Source organism: Thalia democratica, chromosome 6 (assembly GCF_965202585.1).
Source record: "Thalia democratica chromosome 6, ktThaDemo2.hap1.1, whole genome shotgun sequence".
In the NCBI taxonomy this organism is placed as follows: Eukaryota; Metazoa; Chordata; class Thaliacea; order Salpida; family Salpidae; genus Thalia; species Thalia democratica.
Window position 1 is genome coordinate 14494241 of NC_139170.1, and position 22262 is coordinate 14516502.

Sequence of the window (22262 nt, forward strand, 5' to 3'; positions counted from 1 at the left end):
GGGAACGCTTGTGAGTAAAGGGGATAGAAAAAAATAAAAAAAACGTAGATTATTAGTTAAGAGCAAAGATTTTTTTCAAATTAAACTAAAAACACGAAGATTAGACGCGTAAAGCAAACTAATAGGAATTTAAATTTGCACAAATATACTGTTCGACAACTGTTAAGCACATATTTAAATCTGAAGAAGTCAAAACTTCACAGGCTACGTTTTTGTTGTTAAAACGTTCATAAGTAAACAAAGCTTTTAATTTGTACGTTCACGACCCACCACCTTACTCTGCCGAATGCCACTGCGCGAAATTGCTAAAATTTGTTATTTCATAAGCATTGAAATGAATGTAACTTTTAGTAATAAAATAATTTTATTTATTATCACAAAAATATGTTTAGAAAAACTTCAAGGGTTTGTTTATTAATTCTACTATTTTCAATTTAAGTGCATGTGTTTTTAAAAAATAAATCGTTGTCGACACAGTATAAAAAACATAAAACAGATAGGGAAGAGGAAAAAAAATTGTTTTCAGTGAGTATTATTTCTGTTAAAAGATAAAAGTTTATAAACAATGATTAATTAAAATTTTGTTTTAATTTTTACCTTTGAAAAAAGAGTTTATCAAAAAAGGTATTTCTTATACTTAAGTTATGATGATGGGTATACGACGATTTAAGTTTGAAATTCTAACAAATTAGTATTTTTTTGTATTTTTAGTTACCATAATGTTGTTGTTTAGATTATTAGAAATGATTTTATTAAGTTTATAAGTATTATTCGATATTTAGCAAAAAGGAAATTCAAGTATGTATGGCTATTTTAGTCCTTAAAAGCTTTCTTATGTTCTTATAAACAGAGCCTTTAGATGCATACATTATAAGAAATATGATGATAGTGTTAGAAAAATAAAAACCAAAAAAATAATAAATGTTGAAAGTCTGCATTTACACGAATTAGGTCTTTTTATGTTTAAATTCAACAATAATTTGTTACCAGCTAGGTTTAATGATTAATTTAAAAGTGTTAAAAGTATCCATTATTATAGGGACACGTTCAAAATCCACCCAATCAAAATCGAAAATCGCTTACCGATCGAGGGTTAGGGGTAACAGTGATAGTGAAAAAATAAAAATAAAGAAAATGCAAAAAAAGAAGAAAAAATAATCGGGTGAATTTTGATATTATACCATAGTTATCATACGAGGTTTTCAAAGACAAACTATTTCCGACCTAGATTGAACATCAAGTGTGGTTACAAGTTACTAGATTACCAAGGTAGTAAACTATGGACTGAGCTACCATTATGTTGAAAATATCTAAATATTTTTTGAAAGTTCTAGGATGAACTTAAAAATATTTATCAAATAGTGATTATTGAGGTCCTAAGTGATCATTACTATTTGTTAATTTACTTTTCTTTAGGGAGTTAATAATAATTGTCATCTAATACCCAACAAATTTAGTTCAAAAGTTGATTTGTTTGGTTACAATAACAGTGCTTCAGTCTAAACTGCAGCATTTTCTATCTGGCTATCTTTAGATTGTTTATGAAGATTACTATTTTGAACTAACTTTGGAATTTTTACAAACTTTTTTATATATTTTTTTATTTCTCTTGTATGCCCATATAAAAATTAAGTGATAGATGTACTTTTTAACAGAGAGTTAAGCATATAAGTAAATAGTAAGTTAAGTCTAAAGTTAACTCATAATAAATTAATCTAACTTTATGAGGAAACTTCAAAAGATTTTTTTATGTTTGCAAATATTATTTGCATCTTTATAGTTACATTTTTGACCTTAGAAAAGTTTTCAAAAAATGAAAGAAGAAAGTTTTATGTTGTTATTATCATTCATTGTTATTGTTTTTGTTTTTTTTTTTCATTAAGTTCCATAGTGTATTAATGTTACAATACTTATTTTTATATTATTATTCATAAAAATTAAGTTGAGTTTATGTTTAAATTCACTTCTTTATAAAGTAATAAAAATCATTTATATATCCTGGACAAGACGTTAAAAGGTATCCGTGGTGTACGACTCGATATCTGAAAGATTTTTCGTGCACATGGTCCTAGGACTAAATATTTTGAGCATTTTTTTATCGTTCAATAAACTATAGTATATAATATTTCTATATTTATGTATTCATATATAAACTTCTTTAAGTATTTGAATCAACTATTAAAAAAAAAGTTTAACTTTTAGCATAAAATACTGATAAAATACAATGAAAAAGTATTTTATCTTATTACAATTATACCAAAATTTAAAAAGTTGTAACCTGTTTTTCAAGTGTTTTTATATCTGCTATTAGTATTGTTTATCTGGTTTTATAAATTGAGTTAATTTTTTTTGAGTCTAGAAATGTTCTCTAGTTCTGTGTTTAATATTTTAAGGTTTTGGCTTACACTGTTTTTTGATTTTTATCTTATTAGACAAGTTTTTGAGTACATTATGAAAAAACTTTTTTAAGTTAACACATAACCTAGTTAATTTTTGTTCAATTTTCTTTTCTATTCTTTCATTTTATTGACTATATTATTTCATAAGTTTTAAAAACTCAGATGAAGAAATTTAATTTTTGAGCTCATATGAAATTGTAAAAGCATGTGGTGCACAACTCGATAATCGAATGGTTTTTTCGTACACCAGATCCTTAGACCAAACTTTTTGAGTGCTTTTTTATCCTTCAATAAACAATATATATATATATATATATTTGATAAGCTTTTTATTAAATTTAACAGGTAACAACCTCGTGTTTCTTTTTTGCATGATTAGATTAATCAATTTTTTAAAAGATTTTTAATTACTTTTTAACTCATAATAATAAATCTACAATAGTAATAATACACTGGTCTTAACATCCTCAACTTTGCAGATGACACAATGTTATACAAAACATATACAAAAGACACATATCTAAATGACAGTAAAAATTTTAGCATAGAACTTAAAAAAACAAACTTAAATTAAATCTTAAAAAACCAGAAGCATGATTTTATATCAATCAAAATATATTTTTTGGAAAAATAAAGATCCTAATGTAGAAATAGGTAAAACAGTTATATGAAACACATATAGCTATAAATATTTGGGAATAATTATAGACAGAAATTTAAAATGGTCAGAACACATAGAAACTATAAAAACAAAATTACAAAAAACATTGGGTATATTATGTAAAACCAGACACTTCTTAAATGAAAAAGCATTATATTTGATCTTTAATTCTTTGCTTATGAGCAATGTTAGATATGGCTTGTTGTGCTGGGGAAGAGCAAATAAAAAATGTATAAATGATATTAATGTTCTCATAAACAGAGCACTTAGATGCATACATTATAAGAAATATGATGACAGTGTAAGAAAATTAAAAACTCAGAAAAAAGTATTAGATGTTGAAAGTCTGTATCTATATGAATTAGGTCTGTTTATGTCTAAATTTAACAACAATTTGTTACCAGATAACTTTAAAAATTACTATAAAAGTGTAAAAAATGTACATTATTATCATACCAGGTCTTCAGAAACAAATTTTTTCCTACCTAGATTCACCAGCAAAATAGGTCATAAATCACTATCCTTCCAAGGTTGTAAATTATGGACTAAGTTACCATTAAGTTTAAAAAGTATAAGTAATTTTCGAAAGTTCCAGCATGAACTTAAAAGTTATCTTTTAAATAGTAATTCTCAAGGTCATTAGTGGTCATTCCTACTCGCCTATTTACTTTGTTTAAGGAGTTAATAATACTTATCATTTAATATCCAAATTTTTATCATTGTTTTTATATTTTAGTTTTTTTTGTCCGAAAGTTGATTTGTTTGGTCACAGTAAAATTGGTTAAGTCTGGATTTTAGCATTTTCTATCTAATTATTTCTAAGATTGTAGTTTAAGATTACTATTTAATAATTCATTTAATATCCAAATTTTTGTTTATTTTTTTTATATTTTTGTTGGAAAGTAGATTTGTTTGGTTACATTAACATTGGTTTAGTCGAGATTTTAGAATTTTCTGTCCAGTTATTTTTAAGATTATTCTTTAAGATTACTTTTTTGAATTAAGTTCAGAATACTTACAAACTTTTTTTTTTTCTACTAACAAACTTTTTTTTTATGTATATTTTATTATTATGATTTTTTTTATTGCATGAAAACGTAAAAAGAATAGTTATTGATGTTTATATTTTAGCAGAAAATAAAGTATTTAAAAAGCAAGCTGAGATAACTGTTTCAAGCAAATTTATGTTAAAAAAAATCTCTTTTTGAGCAAAGCAAAATTTTTCTTTTTTATGTTTACAAATGTTGTTTTCTTTCTATAATTTCAGTTAAAACTTAGACAAGTTTTTCAAAGAGAAAATAAGTTTTTTGATTGATTTAATGGAAAGAAATTTGTTGTTGTTAATATCATTGTTGTTAAAATTATTATTGTTTTTTTTTTACATAATACGTATCTTCATATTTTCATTTTTAAAAGTTAAGTTCAATTATTGTAAAAATAACTTCTTTAAAATTCTAAAAGATTTTACAATAGTTTATTTTTCTATTCAAATGCGAAATATTTTTATTTTCTAACTTAAATTATCAAATAAAAATAAAAACCTTTTTAGCACAAAATACTTAATTAAAATGATATATTTGTTCTATACTTTTTATTTAGTTTAAGCAGTTTTTTTTTATGGATACAGCTTTATATTACTTTGTTTGAATATTGCAGCTTAACTTTATTTTTATTTTTTTCAATGTTATAGCTTTATTTTACTGTTACTTATTTTTTAATAAGTTAAAATAAGTTGGTAGTAGAGTCGAAATTCTTAAACACACATAAAAAAAGGAAAAGACTTAATATATATATATATATTTTCTCTTTTTTAAAACATATAAAAGGGTAATTTATTTGCAAAGTTCTGGATGAGTTTTAAAATTAAAACTTCAGATAAAAACTTGACCTTTTAACAAGTTAGATATATATTTATGTGTATATAATGTTAGATATATGTGTGTGTAAAAATTCTTTATTTTTTTTGGAAAATTCTATTTTTTTATTTATTTTTTTTTTTAAGAAAAATATTTAATGTTTTAAAGTTTAATAGTGTCATTTTTCATAGAGCTTTTCGTTTTAAAGTTTGAATTTTTCATTTTTTTTTTCATTTTAGCTCACTATAATTTTGACTAAGTTTGGGTATGCAACTCGATGACCGAGAAGTCTTTTTGCTATTCTGGTCATTGAACCAAAACATTTTTGAGCAAAAATTTTAGTTTTTTTTCGCTTTTTTTCAATAAACTATATAATACACAAGGGTATTTATTAATTAAAAACTTTGCTTAAATGTATGTGTTACAAATAAATAGCATTATGAATAAAACTTTCGTATGCTGAGATTTTTCATTTAGTTAATTTTAATGATCTACAGAATCTCCAAATTAGAATACGACTGGATCTACTCTAGAAATAAAGATCAAACGGGATGCATTTAAAAAATTAATATCCGGCTGGATGCATTTTTAAATTCTGACTGGATCGGGATTTGCATTTTTAAAGTTATGATTCAACCGGACCCGGATCTTGTTTTCAAGTCAATAAAAAATAAAAGTATTTATAAGTTATAAAAATATAAACAATTATGACCTGGTATTTTTTTAATTAAAATCCTATCCTATAAGTATTTACAGTTTTGTTTGTTTTGTTTTGTAAAATAATTCGTTTTAAAAGTAGCCTAATCCTTAAAACAGAGTGTGTTTTAGTAAAGTCTAAAAGTAAAATTGAATTTTGTTGTGCTTTCGCTCCTATTAGTAGAGCTTTTTCTGGAAATAACTAGTTTATAAAGTTACTTGTTTAACAAAATGAAACCGTCCTGCATGCATAGCTCTACGTCGAATAGATCCGACATGTTATGTACATTTTTATCAATATAGAATTGGAACCATATTAAATGGAAATTGTTAAAATATAATTGAAAAACTTAAAAAAATATATTTTAACTTTTTGAAATAATATTTATATTACAGATAATAAATATTTAAAGTTTCAAGTTAATCGTTTGTTAATAAAGGTCCTAGCGAAGCAAGTTTGCTGAAATAAATACATATAATACTGAAGTATATAAAGTACCGTACAAACTGTTTTTATTTCAGACAACGCTGTTTAAAATTAAAAAAAAATATATTGTACTCTAATCATTTTTATGTAAAATAAGTATTTAAACCCTAGGAAACAGTTGAAGTTATAGGTTACGTTTTTAGCAGTTTTCCTTAAAATGTAACAAGTTCTCTAGTGATTTTTACCAAAGATACTTATTTAGCAAAATTAATGCAAAATAAAAGTTTGAGTTATAGCATATATATTTTTTCTAATTTAAAGTCTTAGATAATTTTGATTAATGTTTTGATAAACAATCAAAAAAAAAAATTGATAAAAAATTATAAATAAATTAATTAAAAAAAAAAATTAATTGTAGTTATAGAGTATGTTCCTAAGAAAGCAAAACAACAAATACACAAAAAGAGCAAAAATTTAGCTTAAAACCTCTTTGCCGAAAAATATGCTTTATATTGTGAAATTTTCACAACTTTAACTTAAATAAATTTATGTTAGTTATAACTAATGTTTTATTTGGAAATTAAATTTCTAGTTTGTATTAAATAACGAAAACTTTTGAACAATATTTTATATTAAGTATCGTACGTAATAAAAACAAAAAGTAGATGATTAGGTTAGGCAAGTAAATTACTGACAAAGTTTATTTTTTTAACTCATTTAAATTTAATGATCAAAAACAGGTTAAAAACAAAGTTTAGTGTAGAACTTATAGAATATAAATAAATAGTTTATATAACTTCAGCAGATAAGTTTTATTTTGTTCAAAAAATACTTTATTATTATTTCAGTTAAAAAACTAAACTATTTAAAAAAAAATATTTTTTTTTTACTTAAGGAAGCTAAGCTGTTTTTTAATTGTAGAAGGAAATAGTTTTAAACACTTAATGGTGTGCATTAAATATAAATAAAAATTTTATTGTTAACCAATTTAAACAGTTTTTAATTGTTTCGTTTGCTTATTTACAAAACAATACAAAACTGCCTATAAAAAGAATATCATACAAAAATTATTAGTCAGGATAGTTAAGGTCTTAATTTTAGCCTAGGATTTTATGATTAAATTTGTTACAACTTAAATTAAATTTCAAGTTGTTATGTCAGGAGTCGCAGGCTTCTATAAGTTTCGGGCTAGTTTTACTAAAAAAGCTGCTCGTTGGTAGCAGATTTTTCAAAATAGTTATAGTAATCAATAAAAACTACAAATAAACATATTTTATAAAATAAGCAATGTTAAAGCATTAGAATTATAAAACTAAAGGCCTATTTGTGATTTTAACCTATGTTTTTGTTTTAAATAAGTATTTTTTCAGCTAAAAAGTACATTTCGGGCAGCATTTGGCTCATGAGCCGCAGTTTGCCGACATCTGAGTTATGTGTTATCATTTTGATCTTACAGAAAAAAAGTATTTTTAAAGATGTATCTAAATACAAAACTAATTTTAATTCGGAGTTAAGTTTGTACATAACAACAAATTCAAACTTTGCACTGAGTGAAATGGTTTTAATTTATTTTTTTAGTTTAAAAGTCATAATACTAGTAATATTTGTAGAAATAATTGTTCTAGTTTTAGTAAATGTAACAAGTAACAAGTTATATACTTTTATTAAACTGAAACCTAAAAACTTTAAAAACCATTAAATTTACAAATAAAGCCTACACTTTTATGAAAAACGTATGCTTGTTTTAAATTTAGTTTAGTACTTAGATACTTAAACATGTAAAGAATTAACTAATATGCAGTTTAATTATGTTATTTGATAAGTTAATATCGCTAGTTATTTCTGCTCAAAAATTTAATTTGTAATTTATACGTAAAGTTTTTAGACTTTAGTATACTTATTTCTTATTGTGCATATAATAACTTTTTAAACTATAAAATTTTATTTATCAAGCTTTTTGCTTTTTTAGTCAAATTGAAATGTGAATTATTTTAAAAATAACATAACATTTAGTTATAACTAGTATTTTAATTTTTCTAAATACTGTATTGACATAAAATTTTATTGTGTCGTAAGAAAACTTAATTTTAAACATAGAATAAAGTTGATGTAGTTTTTTGTGAGGTATATATTTAACACTTACTCTCTTTAGTTTATAAGTTAATTTGTTAGTTTACTCAAAGAAGTATGTTTTTATAGATTAATTAAATAAAAGACTTAGAAAAAAAAGACTTAAAAGTTTTAATCTTAAACTTACTTATGGAATTTTAATTTTTCTCCAGTTTCGTAATACTTCGTTAGCTGTATTCTTCTAACAGTTTAATATGTATCTTTAAAAATTAGATATTCATAAATTTATAGTTTAAATACAAAAACTTAACAATAGTAGGTGATAAAGTTTTAGTTTAATCTTAAAAGACTTAGGGTAAAGGCATACCAAACAAGACATACAAATTATTTTATACAAAACAATAATAAAACTTTCTTTCTCTACATAAAAACCGTGTTACAGTTAAAGCATTTTTAAAGTTTTATGAGCACTAATTTTTAAGTTTTAATTGGAAAGTTTTATAACGTAAGTAGGTATTTGTAACCAAAACTTTAAAATAGACTAAACTAAGTTACTTATAAAACGTTATCAAAAATTTATTGACGAGGACCTATCAACTTTTATTTGATGATTTAAGAACAAAAAAAAAGTTTTCTTTTGTATTTCTAACTAGCATTATTTAAGCTCAAAGATTACAAAAAAAATCAATTTAAAGCAATGTATTGAACTTATTTATACTTTTAAAAATGTTATTATTCTTGTAATTTTCACACAAACATTGTGCATATATGCCTAATTTAAAGAAAAACGAAATTATAAGATTAAAGATACATGTAGTTATAAAAAAATAATAACAAAAAAACACCAACTTATTGTTTTGTACTAACTAAATAATTTACACTTACTATCTCTCTTCAGAGTTATAGTATTAAAATGAAGCTAATTTTACTTGTCGAATTAATACTTTCTTCTTATTTGTTTACTGACGCAAAACACAGTTTTGTCATAGTACCAAACTTTCCTGAAATTCCTCGTGAATACTTGCAAACCTACATAAACAGCTACTTTGTTGGTCAGTACAGGAAATATAGAGACAATGACCGGTTAAACGAAATTTGGCGTTTGAACGACGAAGCCTACATCACGAGTGAAGGGCAACTTGATGAAGAAACTTCCCTGCCTCTCACCGCTTTTGATGACCCAACAATCAAGATGATGGTTAGAAAATTGAACGCAGAGAAAAACCAGAGTTACAGCTCTCTTATGAAGCAGCTAGGAGTTGAAAGAGGATTGGCTGCTTTTGGCAATCTTTACAGCTACTCTTACAAAGAAGCTGTAGAAAGAGCTTTAGAAAACAGTGACTTTTACATAGAAGACCCTGATGCATACGATTTTAAATACTTGTTAGGACCGGATTATAGTTGTAAATCTTTTGAGGAATACATGAAATATCGTGCTTACAAAAGTTATTATAAAATAAAACAAACTGCCGATAAAACAACTTTGCCACAAAAAACTTTTCAAATGTATTTTAACGGCTACTTGATAAATCAGTATAACAAACACAAATCAGACAGAAAATGGGAAATGTCAGGAATGAACAAAACTATCAAAGCTGACGTATTTATGGAATACTTGTGCAAACAACAAAATGAGAAAACTATTTGCAATCTGCTGGATAAGATACAGGGGAAGGAAGCTTTAAAAGGAATAATAAACAAAATGGGTATTGAAAACGGCTGCCTTCGGTTACTTGCTTAGTTATTCGCCTAAAGATGCTCAAGGGAAAGCAAACAGATATAATGACGTTTATTTTATTGATCAAGAAGTTCCAGACTATATGTGTATTAGAGGACTTAATGAAGAAAAGTCTTTAATTGATCTTTTGAAAGATTTTGCGCGTCAAAAATACTATTTAGCTAAAACTTTAATAGAGAATCGGAAAACAAATTCTGAAAGTTTTGAGTCAAAACATTATTTTAAGAAATCCAATTTAGATGATGTGGAATCAGAAAACGCTTTATCACATAAAGTTTTGAAAGGTATCATAGTTTTTATAACCAGTTTAAAAAAAAATTGAGGTCACTATTTTATTTAAGAAAAAAAAAAACGGTTTAATTTTTCTCATTGATGTTTTTTTGTGTTTGTAAGTTTTTAAGATTTAAAAAATGTTGGACTCTTGTGAGTTAACATGGTTTTAACATTAAGCTAAACATCTTTGTACAAAAAGAAACCCGTTTGAGTTTTTACTAAAGTTAGTATAATTTAAACATAACAAAAAAGATTCAATTAGTATTATTAAAGTAATTAGTAATGTTTATTGGTCGACAACAAAAACTTTTTTTTAAGTTAGTCCTAGGACCTGGTGTACGAAAAAACCTTTAGGTTGTCGAGTCATACACATTGTTGGTTACAGTTTAACGTCTTGTCCAGAACTAGTAAACTGTCAAAGTAAAAAATATTAATAAGGATTTTAATTTATTACATTAAACTAAACTGTTTTTAGATAAAAATCAAACAAAACCAAGACAGTTGAGAAACAAAAACCATAAGAAAAAACGTAAAATGACTGATAAAAAAATTAGAAAAGTTCAAAAGTTTCCCAAAAAATTTGCTTCAAAAAAGTAAGCCTAGTTTTTGATTTGTATATTTAATTTTGTTTTATTAATTAATTGTGCTAAATTTAAAAAAAATGTTATGGTTCTTAGTTTAAAAAGCTATTTATATTGAGTCACATGTAAAAAAGATAACTAGAAAAATATTTGTAGAGTTTAGTTTCTATTAATCTAAATATCTTTAAATCTTATTATCCAATAATTCTTAGCATCCTTGCCTTGCACATAGAAATTATGTTATGAATCGAGATAACAAAAGTTACAAATACTGGGTTCCAAATTGCAACAGACACGGTCTTTATTCTACTGCTACAAAAACAGTGAGTTAAAAAAACTGAAGTCAGTACTTTGAGTACCGTTTTCACTTTTTAAATTAAAAAGTTTAAGCACTTTCATATTACAGTATCTATATTACAATTAAGCTTTCAAATTTTCAGTGTTTTAACGAAGTATGCTGGTGTGTTGATGAAAAAGGAATGTTTTTGAAGCAAGTCCAGAAAAATAAAGTCCAGTGCTAAAAAACAATTACATTTTTACTAATATTTGACTTAAAGTTGAAAAACATTGTTCAAGCTAATTTAAAAATGTACGTGAATATTTATAACTATCAAACTTTGATTTTTTTGTTAATAAATTGTATCAGATACTTTATACAAAATTTTCTTATCCGTTTAATTTTAGTCTGTTTGCACTTAGTTTTTTATGTTACGTTTAAACAACAACTGTAAATTCCTAGTAAAACTTAAACATAAGATAGCAATAACTGTATTAGTAAACAAACCTTTAGTTAAATAAAGTAGTTGATAAGTAACGAAAAAATAAAATGACTATGTTTTTTTAATTTTTACAAAAATGTTTTTAAAATAATAATTTTAAAGTAATATTTTTATGGATAAGTTTTTACAGTTTATTATAAATATCGTGTATAAATGTTTAGAAGTATTTTAAGTAAGTTGCTCACTAGTTATTATTTTCAAGGTAGAATATTTTATATTTTAGGAAGTTAAAAGCAGTATAGCTTAAAATAAAACTTTTGTTTATACTTTATAAAACTCATAAGTTATGTTGCTCGTTCATTTTATAATAAGATTTTAAAAAAATTAAACTAAATTACCTTTCTAGTAAAGTATAAATTGATTTTTGAATTAAGACACTCTTTAGTAATGACAATTCAAATTCTTTAAAAATCTTTAAGAGGCCATACTTCATAAAGTATATACAATTAAAGAAAGAACAGAAAAAGCGGTTGTAGATCAAATTAGTAAGATTATCATAGTAAGTTTTTTTATATTAAAATAAAAAATTACTACACAGAAACTTTTAAAATTAATATTTTAAAAAACTTATTCAAGCAATATCCTAAAAAAAATTTAAACTTTGCAAAAAAAGTTTGTTTAAAGTAAATGGAACTACATACGCATTTTTTTCAACTATCAATAAACTGTTGGGTTGTGACTTTTTATTTAAATAAATTAACTGTCTTTAATATAGAAGATTCAAGTTCTGTTAAGATGAGCATAACTCAAACTAAATTAAGTTAATACAGCTTAATTAAATATTTTTTGCTATGTCTAGGTTTAAATTAAAAGTAACCTTTTTTATTGAAACGTATAACAGCTAGTGAAAATTTATATTAAGATACCAGTATCAGTTAAACAATTTTCTTGTTTTTTACAAAAACTAATGTTAATACTTGTCAAAATAGTTCGCAAAAAAAAGTATATTAATTTTAAGGAAAATTTTTAAACAACTAATAGCGTTTGAAAAAATACTGCGGTTCTTTAAGCTTTAGAACAGGGGTGGGCAGCCGTTTACAAGTGACGAACACATTTACTAAAAAATCCTTTGCAGGCCTCGTAATTATGAATTCTATACTAAGAAAAATTATCTAGCGTAAACTTAAAGTTTATTTAAATTACTTTTTACCCATAATTAAAACAAGATCTCAATAAAAATAATTACTTTGAAAAATCTAAATTTACTTCGTTTGAAGATATTGTTAGGTCAAACATATGTCGCAGGCCAAAAGTTTTTGCTTGGCGGGTCAGATGTAGCCCGCAGTTTGCCTATTTTTAAGCATCCAATATTATTGTTTTGTAGATTTTATAATAAACAAATTTCATTAAAACTTATTAATGATTTGTATACATTTAATCTCGTTGAAAAGTAACAATCAAAAGTCTCAATTTGCACCCAATAAAAAAAAACTAATTTATTGAAAATGTATCTATTTACAAAACAATATTTCACTCAATTAAAAATAATTTTAATGATATCCTGAGTAATATACTAATGATTCAAAAATAAATTATTAGGTTCAGCCCTAATTATTAAGACTTTATAAAATAAGAATTATTAAAACCTTTCATATGTCATACTGTTCAATATGACAACTTTATGGTTGTAAAAACAAACATGTTTATTTGCTGCTCCTACTAAATCATGAATTTAATTAAATTTCAATGAAAAAATAAAGGATGTCAGCTTTTATCACTACTCAAGTAGTATTAAAATTTCGAAAGAATGATGCTTTTTGCACTAATGATAAGATAAATATAATTATTTAAAAAAATAAGAAAAAAAAAACAAAAAGATAAATAAGAATAAAAAATAAACCAAATTAAAAATAATTTCAACCCGTGCAAAATTGACGCAGAGCAAAAGTGAGCCTTCGTGCAAAATTGACGCAGTGCAAAAGTGTACCTTAGTGCATACTTGACACCTACCCTATTTCTATATTGTTGTCAGACAGATGTGTTTGTAATTTTAAAAAAAATATATTAATTGAAAGTGCTACAAAAACTCAATTTAAAAACAATATAAACTTTCTTGCAATCTACCAACTATGCAAAAGTTTATCAACCTAAAAATCAATTTTTAGTAAGTATGTTTTAGACAAATACAATAAGTCTTAATATTTTATAGACTGCCTAAACTTGTTTTAAATCATTTTACACTTGAACAAACTATTTATTGTTGTTATTTCTACACTGTAATTGATATAACACGTGATTTGTAAATTAGTTGTTTTTGTAACACGTTATTCATTGTACTTTAAGTGCGATCAAAAATATAATTGTTATACAAATTCACAGAGCAATCAGCGTTTTAAGTTATTCAAATAACAGGACGAAATAATTTATACATTGTTTGGTTTTAGTTTATAGCTATTTTTATAACTTAAAGAAACATTAAGTTATAATAACGTGAATATTTAAGTTACTTGAAATTCAGTACTATAATTATATTTATCTTATATATATGCAAATAATTATATATATCTATCATTATTTAAACATTATAATCAATACTGGTTTAATAAATATAGTTAATAATTTTGAGAAAAATTGCAAAGTATTATTATACTTTAAAAAAAAAAATAGTAAATGTAAGAGTTATGTTTAGTCTCATTTATACATTTTCATATATATTTTTTCAATTTATTTATAAATTGTCTGACTTGTAGAAACTCTTTCTACTTCAGTAAAATAATATAACATAATAAATAAATAAGCGTAATGATATAAAAGTTATATAAATTCATCAACAGTATTGCTCTTTTATAGTACAACGTTTAGTTTATTTAAAAACTCTATTGAAAACACCAATAAGAAAGAAAAGCATTTTAGAAACATTGTGGACGGAAAAAGAAGTTTAAAAAATAAATAAGACTGCGGTTTTAAATACACCACAAGATGGACTGTTGGAAAAATATTATCTACTTACAAACTCTATAATTTCAGGTGTTCAATATAAATTAAAAAAACACTTTGCACAACAAAAAACTGCTAGAATTTTGAACTTGGTCAGTAAAACTTAATAAATTTAGTGTTAGAATCAGACTAGAACAAATAAATTACCAATTTTCTTAACTCAGTAATATATAAAGTATTTGAATGTACATTTGATAAAAAAAAGTGAATAAAATTAAGAGTCAGCGACCAATCATATAATAATGCACAATATTAGTATCAGCACAAAAAACTTAGGCAAGCATAGACTAAACAAAAAAGAGAATGTACTGAAGATAATTGTGTAACAAAAAAATGTTGTGTGTACTTTCAATATCAACAAGTCAATGTGGTTTTGATGTACAATTAAAGTGATGTGCTCATAAATAACTTCATTGTTTAGTAATCAAAATTTTGATTGTTTTATTTTGATAAGGCATTGGAAAGCCAGTCGAGTCCTTCGTAGAGTCCTTTGCCTTCGGTAGCACAAGCAGCTTGTATGTACCACTGTGACGTATAGATTAGTAAAAAATTGTTGTAAAAGAGTTATATTAGGCAAAAATATTGAAATCTTAGAGTACTAATTTAATTCGGAACTTTTTACTTTAAGTGCATTGTTTGAAAACAAAATCTTAAAAAAATTTTTATTACTGTAAGAGATAATTAAGTTGTTTTTATATTATCAGAGTACAAAAAACTTTATTTTAAGTTTAAACTCATAAGAGATTGTCTTTTTATGTAGTTTAGAAAAAAAATAGCTCGGACATATAATTCAATAACTACAAAATATCAAACTAGTTTCTTAAACTTATTTTATGTTTTATATTAGTTAAAAATAGTTTTAGCATACACTGAAATGTAATTTGACTAAAAGTTTATATAATTAAAGTACTGTGTTTATAAACAGAATATTTAGAATAAATATGAAATATTTGATATTTATTTAATTATACACCTTAGACAAATAATTAGTGTTAAGTTAATGTTAAAAACAAGAATACTTTGGCTAAAAATTTAGTTGAAAGTTTCTAAATACGTCGCTGGCACAAGTTACGAACTATTAAAATATCAACTGTTAAATAAACCATCTAAATGGTAACATGTACTTTGTACTAATTCAAAAAGAGACATACGCACTTGCTACATTTTAAAAAAATCAAACAATACCTCTTTGCCTCTCAGTTCGTTCAAACCGAGTTTTTCGGTGAGCTCCGCGCACGAAAGCGCGTTTGGAAGGTCCTGCTTGTTGGCAAATATCAGTATTTTCGTGTCTTTCAGCTCCTCCTCACTCAACTGTGATAAACAAGAAGTTAACATTTTTACTATTTTATGATTTCAGAATGTCATTTTAACGTAAGGAATTTAATAAAAAATACCAAAAATTACTCTAATATATGAACTATTATCAAATTAAAGTACATAAAAGTAAAATTTATTATTTTGAATTATTGTTTATGTAAAAGAAAACTTAAAGTTGTTTTTTAAAGACTTAAAATAACAGTAGAAACATAGTTAAAACATCAAAAAATTTTAGTTTTGTGATACTTAAAATAATGCTTTAATACATAAAAAATCATATGAAATGAGTTTTATTTAAACTTAAACACAAAATTTTTATTTAAACTTCAAAAAGATCAATTTTGTAAAGCAAGGTAATGAAAAAAGTGACAATTAAAGTTAGAAGTTTATACCCTGAAAAGCAAAACAAAAACCCACCATTCTACTCAGTTCATTTTTGGCCTCTTCAACTCTTTCACTGTCATTGGAATCAACAACGAAAATTAGACCCTGGGTGTTGGTGAAATAGTGGCGCCAAAGTGGTCGAATTTTGTCTTGGCCGCCAACATCCCAAACAGTGAAGCAGATGTTCTTGTACTCCACTGTCTCCACATTGAAACCTGAAATTGTTATTATCAGTTAACAGCATTCTGATTTGAACACAATAAATAATAATAAAATTAAGGACAATAAGGACATTTTATTTTACAAAAAATAATATTGGTTCTTATATTAAAGTCTAAAGTATAAACTACAAGTCAGTTTTTATAGAATAAAAAAATTTTAATTAGTTTGAGAAACATAGATGTTTTTGTAAAAATTTTCCAATACAAATGTAAGGACCGCAAATTTTTCAGGAAGTTTTAAAATTCACTAAAAGTCTACCTCCTCGTTCATTTTTTGAGGTAGAAAGCTCAAATTTTCAGGAAACATTCAATTTATAACTATAAGACTTTTAAAGTTGAATTTTTTTAATATCAAAAAAAATGTTTTGATGAAAAAAGTAAATAATAAGGTGTCTTTTTTTTTCAAAATAAAAAAACTCCCGCATTAAATTAATTTCAATATTAGTAATGGACTTACTGTGAAAATTTGAAGATGATTGTTGAAAAAATAAAGTAAGAATTAGATTTTTAGTAGAACTATTTTTTTGCGTTTTTAGTCTGGGCCTTCTATTAAGAACCTATTGTGGTCCCAACTTTTATTGCTTATATCTTGAAAGTTACTTTGAATTTTGTAAAGCGGTTAAAAACGTCTGAAAACCCAGAAAAAAAAAAACTAACTCTACAAACTAAAATAAACTTGTAAACATCAAGGTGGAATCCCCTATGCCGTTAAAAACATTTAATACTTGAACAAGAAAAAAAGGGTTTTAACAGTCTAACAGAAACTATTTTAGGTAGTGTTTAAGAATGTTTGTAGCGCTTTGTAGCTCATAAAAGTTAAATGTTTTTAATTTGTAATTTTCAGACCATCATTGTTTGTTATTAAAGCTAATTTCAACAAAATACTGAAATATTTTTATGATTGATCCTATTTATTAGCAATAAAGGTTCCCAATTCAGAGATGCCATAACAATCACAAAACTTGACTTCCCATCTTTTTGACCACTACAAACCTGAGCATGAGCAGGCTTCAGAGTCATCCAGTTACTCAAAACACAAAATTCACCCATAGGTTGACCAAGGGATTAATTAAGAGATAAATCATTTAAAGATGGAAAGAACTCCAGGTTAGATCAAATAAAGACTTTAAAAATACACAACTTAAGTTATTCTAATGTGCACACGACAGACTAGGTTATATTATGCTTTGTAACAATCCTTAACTAATGGTAGTGTCAGAAAATCAGTTACAAAGTTAATGGAGTAAGTTTCCATTGATGTGAAAAAAAAACAGAGCTTATTGGTCCTGCTCCACAGATCATTATGCATTTTTATGAACAATGCCTTTCTTGATGAAACCAAGATAAATAATTTTACCATATAAAGTAAAACGGGTAAGCAATAGTGTGGTAAAAATAATGTGCAGGCTACACGGAAGAAATATTTAAGGATATGACTTTTGCTAGAGGCAATGACTTTAGAAAAGAATTCATTAAGGGGAAATGAAGCACTTTTTTTTAAATTGAGTCTTATTTTTAACATAATTAATATAACTACTCTTTACCGTTTGTTGAAATTAGAAGTAAATTTGAATTATAAGCAATCAAAAATAGAGAGTTGAAAGGTTCCTCCTAAGAGGCGCAAACTAAAAATCCAAAAACAGATTAATTTACTAAAAATCTGTATCCTTCTTCATTTTTTGAGCATTTGTTTTAAAACTTTCTCTATAATAAACTTTGATATCTAGTCAAAAACAAATTTTTAATTAAAAAAAAAAAGAATAAAAAGACAAGAATTTAAATTTTGATCATATATTTTTTAATGTCTTTTACTTTTTTAATCTACTTCCTATAAGTTATTTTAATACAGAGAATTACATTTTCTGAAAAATGCTTTTAAAATGAAGGAGGAGATGGATTTTAGTGAATTTTTCTAGAAGTTGAGAAAATTTGTCTAGAAAATTTTAGTTTTCATACAGTTGTATTGGATGTTTTTTAAAACTGGTTATTTTACAAAAGTTAATTTATTTTTTTTAGTTTTGTAAAAGTATCCTTAAACAGGACCCTACCCCCTCTATGCCCTTAACCTAAAAGATATATTATTGTTTGAGATAACTTCAATGCATTGAAAGCAAAAAATAAGCCTCATTGCTACTAAAAACAAGTAACTGTCTTCTTAATATAATATTATAAAAAATGACATAGGAGAAAACTATCATCATGATTTTTATCACTTCATACTTTCATACTTTACCTTTAAAAAGCTTGTTAAAAAAAGTAAATCTATACTACTTTCTTTGTTAGGGCAATTTATCTAAGAAAGTTAATGCTGTTCTGATCCAAAACCAAGACTCCAGTTTTTACAATAAGACACCAAGATTTTATCACTACATACCAGTAAAAGTATCTGGTTAAACACCATAATGTTAAACAATAATATCTCACATTAACTTAAGTCAAAGTAACTAATGACACGGTTGCCAAAGGTCTTAGAGATTTTTTTTTTCAGGTTTTCAAAAGTACAAGTTGTTTGGTTTAGTTTTAGTATAAAAGTAAGTTTAAGGTAAAAAACAGACTTAATTAGTATGAACAATATTCAAAAGATATTGTTAAGCTAATTTCAATGTGATTTTTTACAACAAAAAATTATTTAAATGACATACTTATTGTGTCAAATTTTGTGATTTTTTTTCAATATTCCAGGTTTTTCTAGGTTTAATCCAAATAGTCAAGTTTCTTATTTTCTAAAACTTAAAGTTTTTTGGCAGCCCAGATAAAAGGATAAATACATTAAATTATGTATAAGTTATAAAGTTTTGTAGAATCGATAGCAGCTGTGGAAAATCAAATTTATATATAAATTTTAAAGTGAATCAAAACAAGAAGTTATTCATCAATGTGCTTTTAAAAATGTTGACAGTATTCAAAAATGTGCTATTAAAATAAATAATTTATTATCTAACAAATTTTAAAACCATTGTTTTTTCTCTGAAATATAAAATTTTAAGTTAATGAAAATAACTATACATTGTAAAAATAGCAAAAACAGAAAAAAGTTTTGTTAACAAACCAATAGTTGGTATAGTGGTAACAACCTCTCCTAATTTCAGTTTGTATAAGACTGTAGTCTTACCAGCGGCATCAAGTCCAACTAAAACAGTAAAAACATATATATAAAAAGCTCTATAAAACACATTCGAAAAATTAATTAATAAAATAAAAATACAATTCAAGAACATTAATTATTTTTATTCTTTTTTCATTTAAGTGATCTAATCAATTTAGAAAACAATTTTCTATAAAATTCAGCAAGATGTAAAAAAAAAGACTAAATAATTTTAAAAATCATTATATACTTTGCATAATGTAAAAGTACATTAAACTGTTATTACAAAAAACATAAATTCTTTAATTCAATTTTTTCTTTAGCTTTAAGTAGGTGGGGGTTTAATCATTAAAAAATGGCCTATATCTGAATCCTTATAGTACACACCTTAACCTTTATTTTATAAACTAAAATAAACTATTTTACCCTCAATTTAAAATAAGTTTTGTATACAAACAAACAAAAAAAAAATCTTTGAAAATTATTATTATTTAATTATATTAAATATATATTTATCCTACATTAAAAACAATCATACAAAAATTTCAAAAAATTTCCATGTAACACTATAAAAAACTTGTAGGAACATTTATAAAATAATAAAAATAATGTTTTAGGGAAACATTCCTAGAAAAATAATGAAATCTTCTGTAACAAAATTTAAAAACATTGAAAAATTAAATATATAAGAACAAAAAACGTTAATATACTTCAATGTGTTTCGTATATAGTTTTTATTAAAATGTATATTCTTTGAAAAATTACTTTTTTAAATATCAAAATAAGGCAAATAGAAATTTTTTTTTTTTAATTCCTACATTATTCAAATTTATCATAAAACTAACCCATCAAAATCCTCATAGGTTTACTAGACCACAGATTGCTCAAAAGGCTTGAAATAGTCAGTCCCATATTGAATAATTACAACAGATTCTAATTAAAAAATTTAAACCTGATATGATAAAAACAGGAAATGTAATACTGAGTAGAAAAAACTTCAAAAATAAAAAGCTAAAATACCAAGTAAAATTGTATTGTTATTAAGTAATCAAAAACTTTGAAAGATCAGATGAGCTTGAAATGAAGTTATTTTTTCTTAGATTTATCTAATTACTTGAAAAATTTAAATAATTTTTTTTTTAACTATAATAAACTCATTACTCACTTTTTTAAGAGAGAGCTATTACAACTTATTAAATCAGGTTTGTCACCCTTTGAGTCAAAGTCAAAAATATCTGATTTATTTTAAACTAGCCTGAGTCACCCTAAAATTTTCTAATTGAAAAAAATCCCTCTTCAGCACAAACTACTCATACCTATATTTTTTTCTTATAAATAATAAAAGGAAGTAACATGCTTCCTCATTTAAGATTTACTCAACTAATGAAAATATTTTTTTTTAGATTCAACCCATAAGTTTTATATCAATTATTTTTTTAAAGAGTGTGTGGATAACTTAAGATAATACTGTAGTTAAACTTATATCTATTAACTGTTTCTGCTTAAAGAAAAAATTAAAAATTGAAAAATCAAGATAAAAATTCAGAATTCAAACAAAAACTAGTAATTTATTTCTTAGTATTAAAAGAGCTATTGGCAAGGATAAAAAATTTTAAAATAAACTTTTAAAAATCTATAAAAAGCAAGTTCTCGAACAAAGTAGGTTATAAAATAACAAAATTTTGAAACTGGCTCCACTTAATCTCATATAAGATCTTGAAAAAACTGGCATGAGTATTCAAAAAATTCTTAAAACTATCTTGAGATAAACTACCTTGAGATTAAAAAAAAACTAGACAAATTTTATGAAAAATCTCACAATAACTTGAGCTATCACTCTGAGATTTTCAAAATTTTCAGAGTTATCTTGAGTTATCCTGATTCTGTGGCAACCCTGTTTATTACTATCTTTAAATGTTGTTTAATTTCTAAAATTTAGACAGTTGCTAAACTATGTACATTTTTAGTCATTTTTTGGAATAAATTAATGATTAGTATTTGGCAAACAACATTATATAACAAAAGGGTTAATCATACCAATGTCTCAGTCTACCGAAAGCTTGTAGTCTGATGATCGAATAGTTATGATTAACCCTTTTTTTAAGCTTGAGCTTGTCTCACGGCATACAAAAGTCCAGGCTTCTGCAATGCAGACTTTTGCTGATGTTTTTGTTGATCAAAATTAAATGAAAAATAACTTAAGCTAAAGAAAACAGTTTAGATTGGTAGCAGTGTTTTTAAATATATAGAGAACAAAAAGGTAGAATTACATTTAAGGTAAAATAACGCTGGTAATAAAATTGCCTCAGATACCTCATCTTGGTCAGATATCGCTTTGAAAAAGGCTTTTATTTTGAAAACTATTTAAACTTTATTTAGCAATTCAAAATGAAGGAAAGCAAAAACATAAAACCTAAAAGTCTGAGATCTTACTTAATTCTATAAAAAGTTTATTTAATTAAAATAAAAAAAAAAAACAAGACCAAAAATTAAGAAGTAAGCAAGTATTTAACTTTCTTGAACATAAAAGAATGCCAACTAACTTTTTTTTGAAAACAAGGATGCAATCATTTTTGACTGCTTTTAGCTTAAAATTAAATTAGTAGTAGTAGTTATAATTAGTGAAGTTAAAAAACATCGTTAATTATTTCAGTATTAAGTATCTTGTTTATTAAAAAATGTACAACATATAATTCTTTTAATACTTGGGCTAGCAAACTTTTGCCCTACAAGCAAAAAAATGCTCAACCTCAGATTTTCAACATGAAAACAACTTGTGTAGTACAAGCAAATTTAAGTTTTCTAACAATAAATATTTACAGTTATTATTCATTAAAA

The 22262-nt window shown here is 24.6% G+C and overlaps 1 protein-coding gene across 1 annotated transcript; it reads right to left on the reverse strand.

The window, feature by feature from the left end:
* Positions 1-14270: 14270 nt before the first annotated feature.
* On the reverse strand, positions 14271-20381 carry LOC145837747 (ADP-ribosylation factor 4-like). Its single transcript, XM_082945184.1, has 5 exons — positions 20270-20381; positions 19389-19469; positions 16152-16333; positions 15603-15728; positions 14271-14942 (listed from the first exon to the last, which is right to left on the reverse strand). The coding sequence occupies exons 1-5, from the start codon at positions 20334-20336 to the stop codon at positions 14859-14861; spliced, it is 540 nt and encodes a 179-aa protein (XP_082801310.1). The 5' UTR covers positions 20337-20381; the 3' UTR covers positions 14271-14858.
* Positions 20382-22262: the final 1881 nt, after the last annotated feature.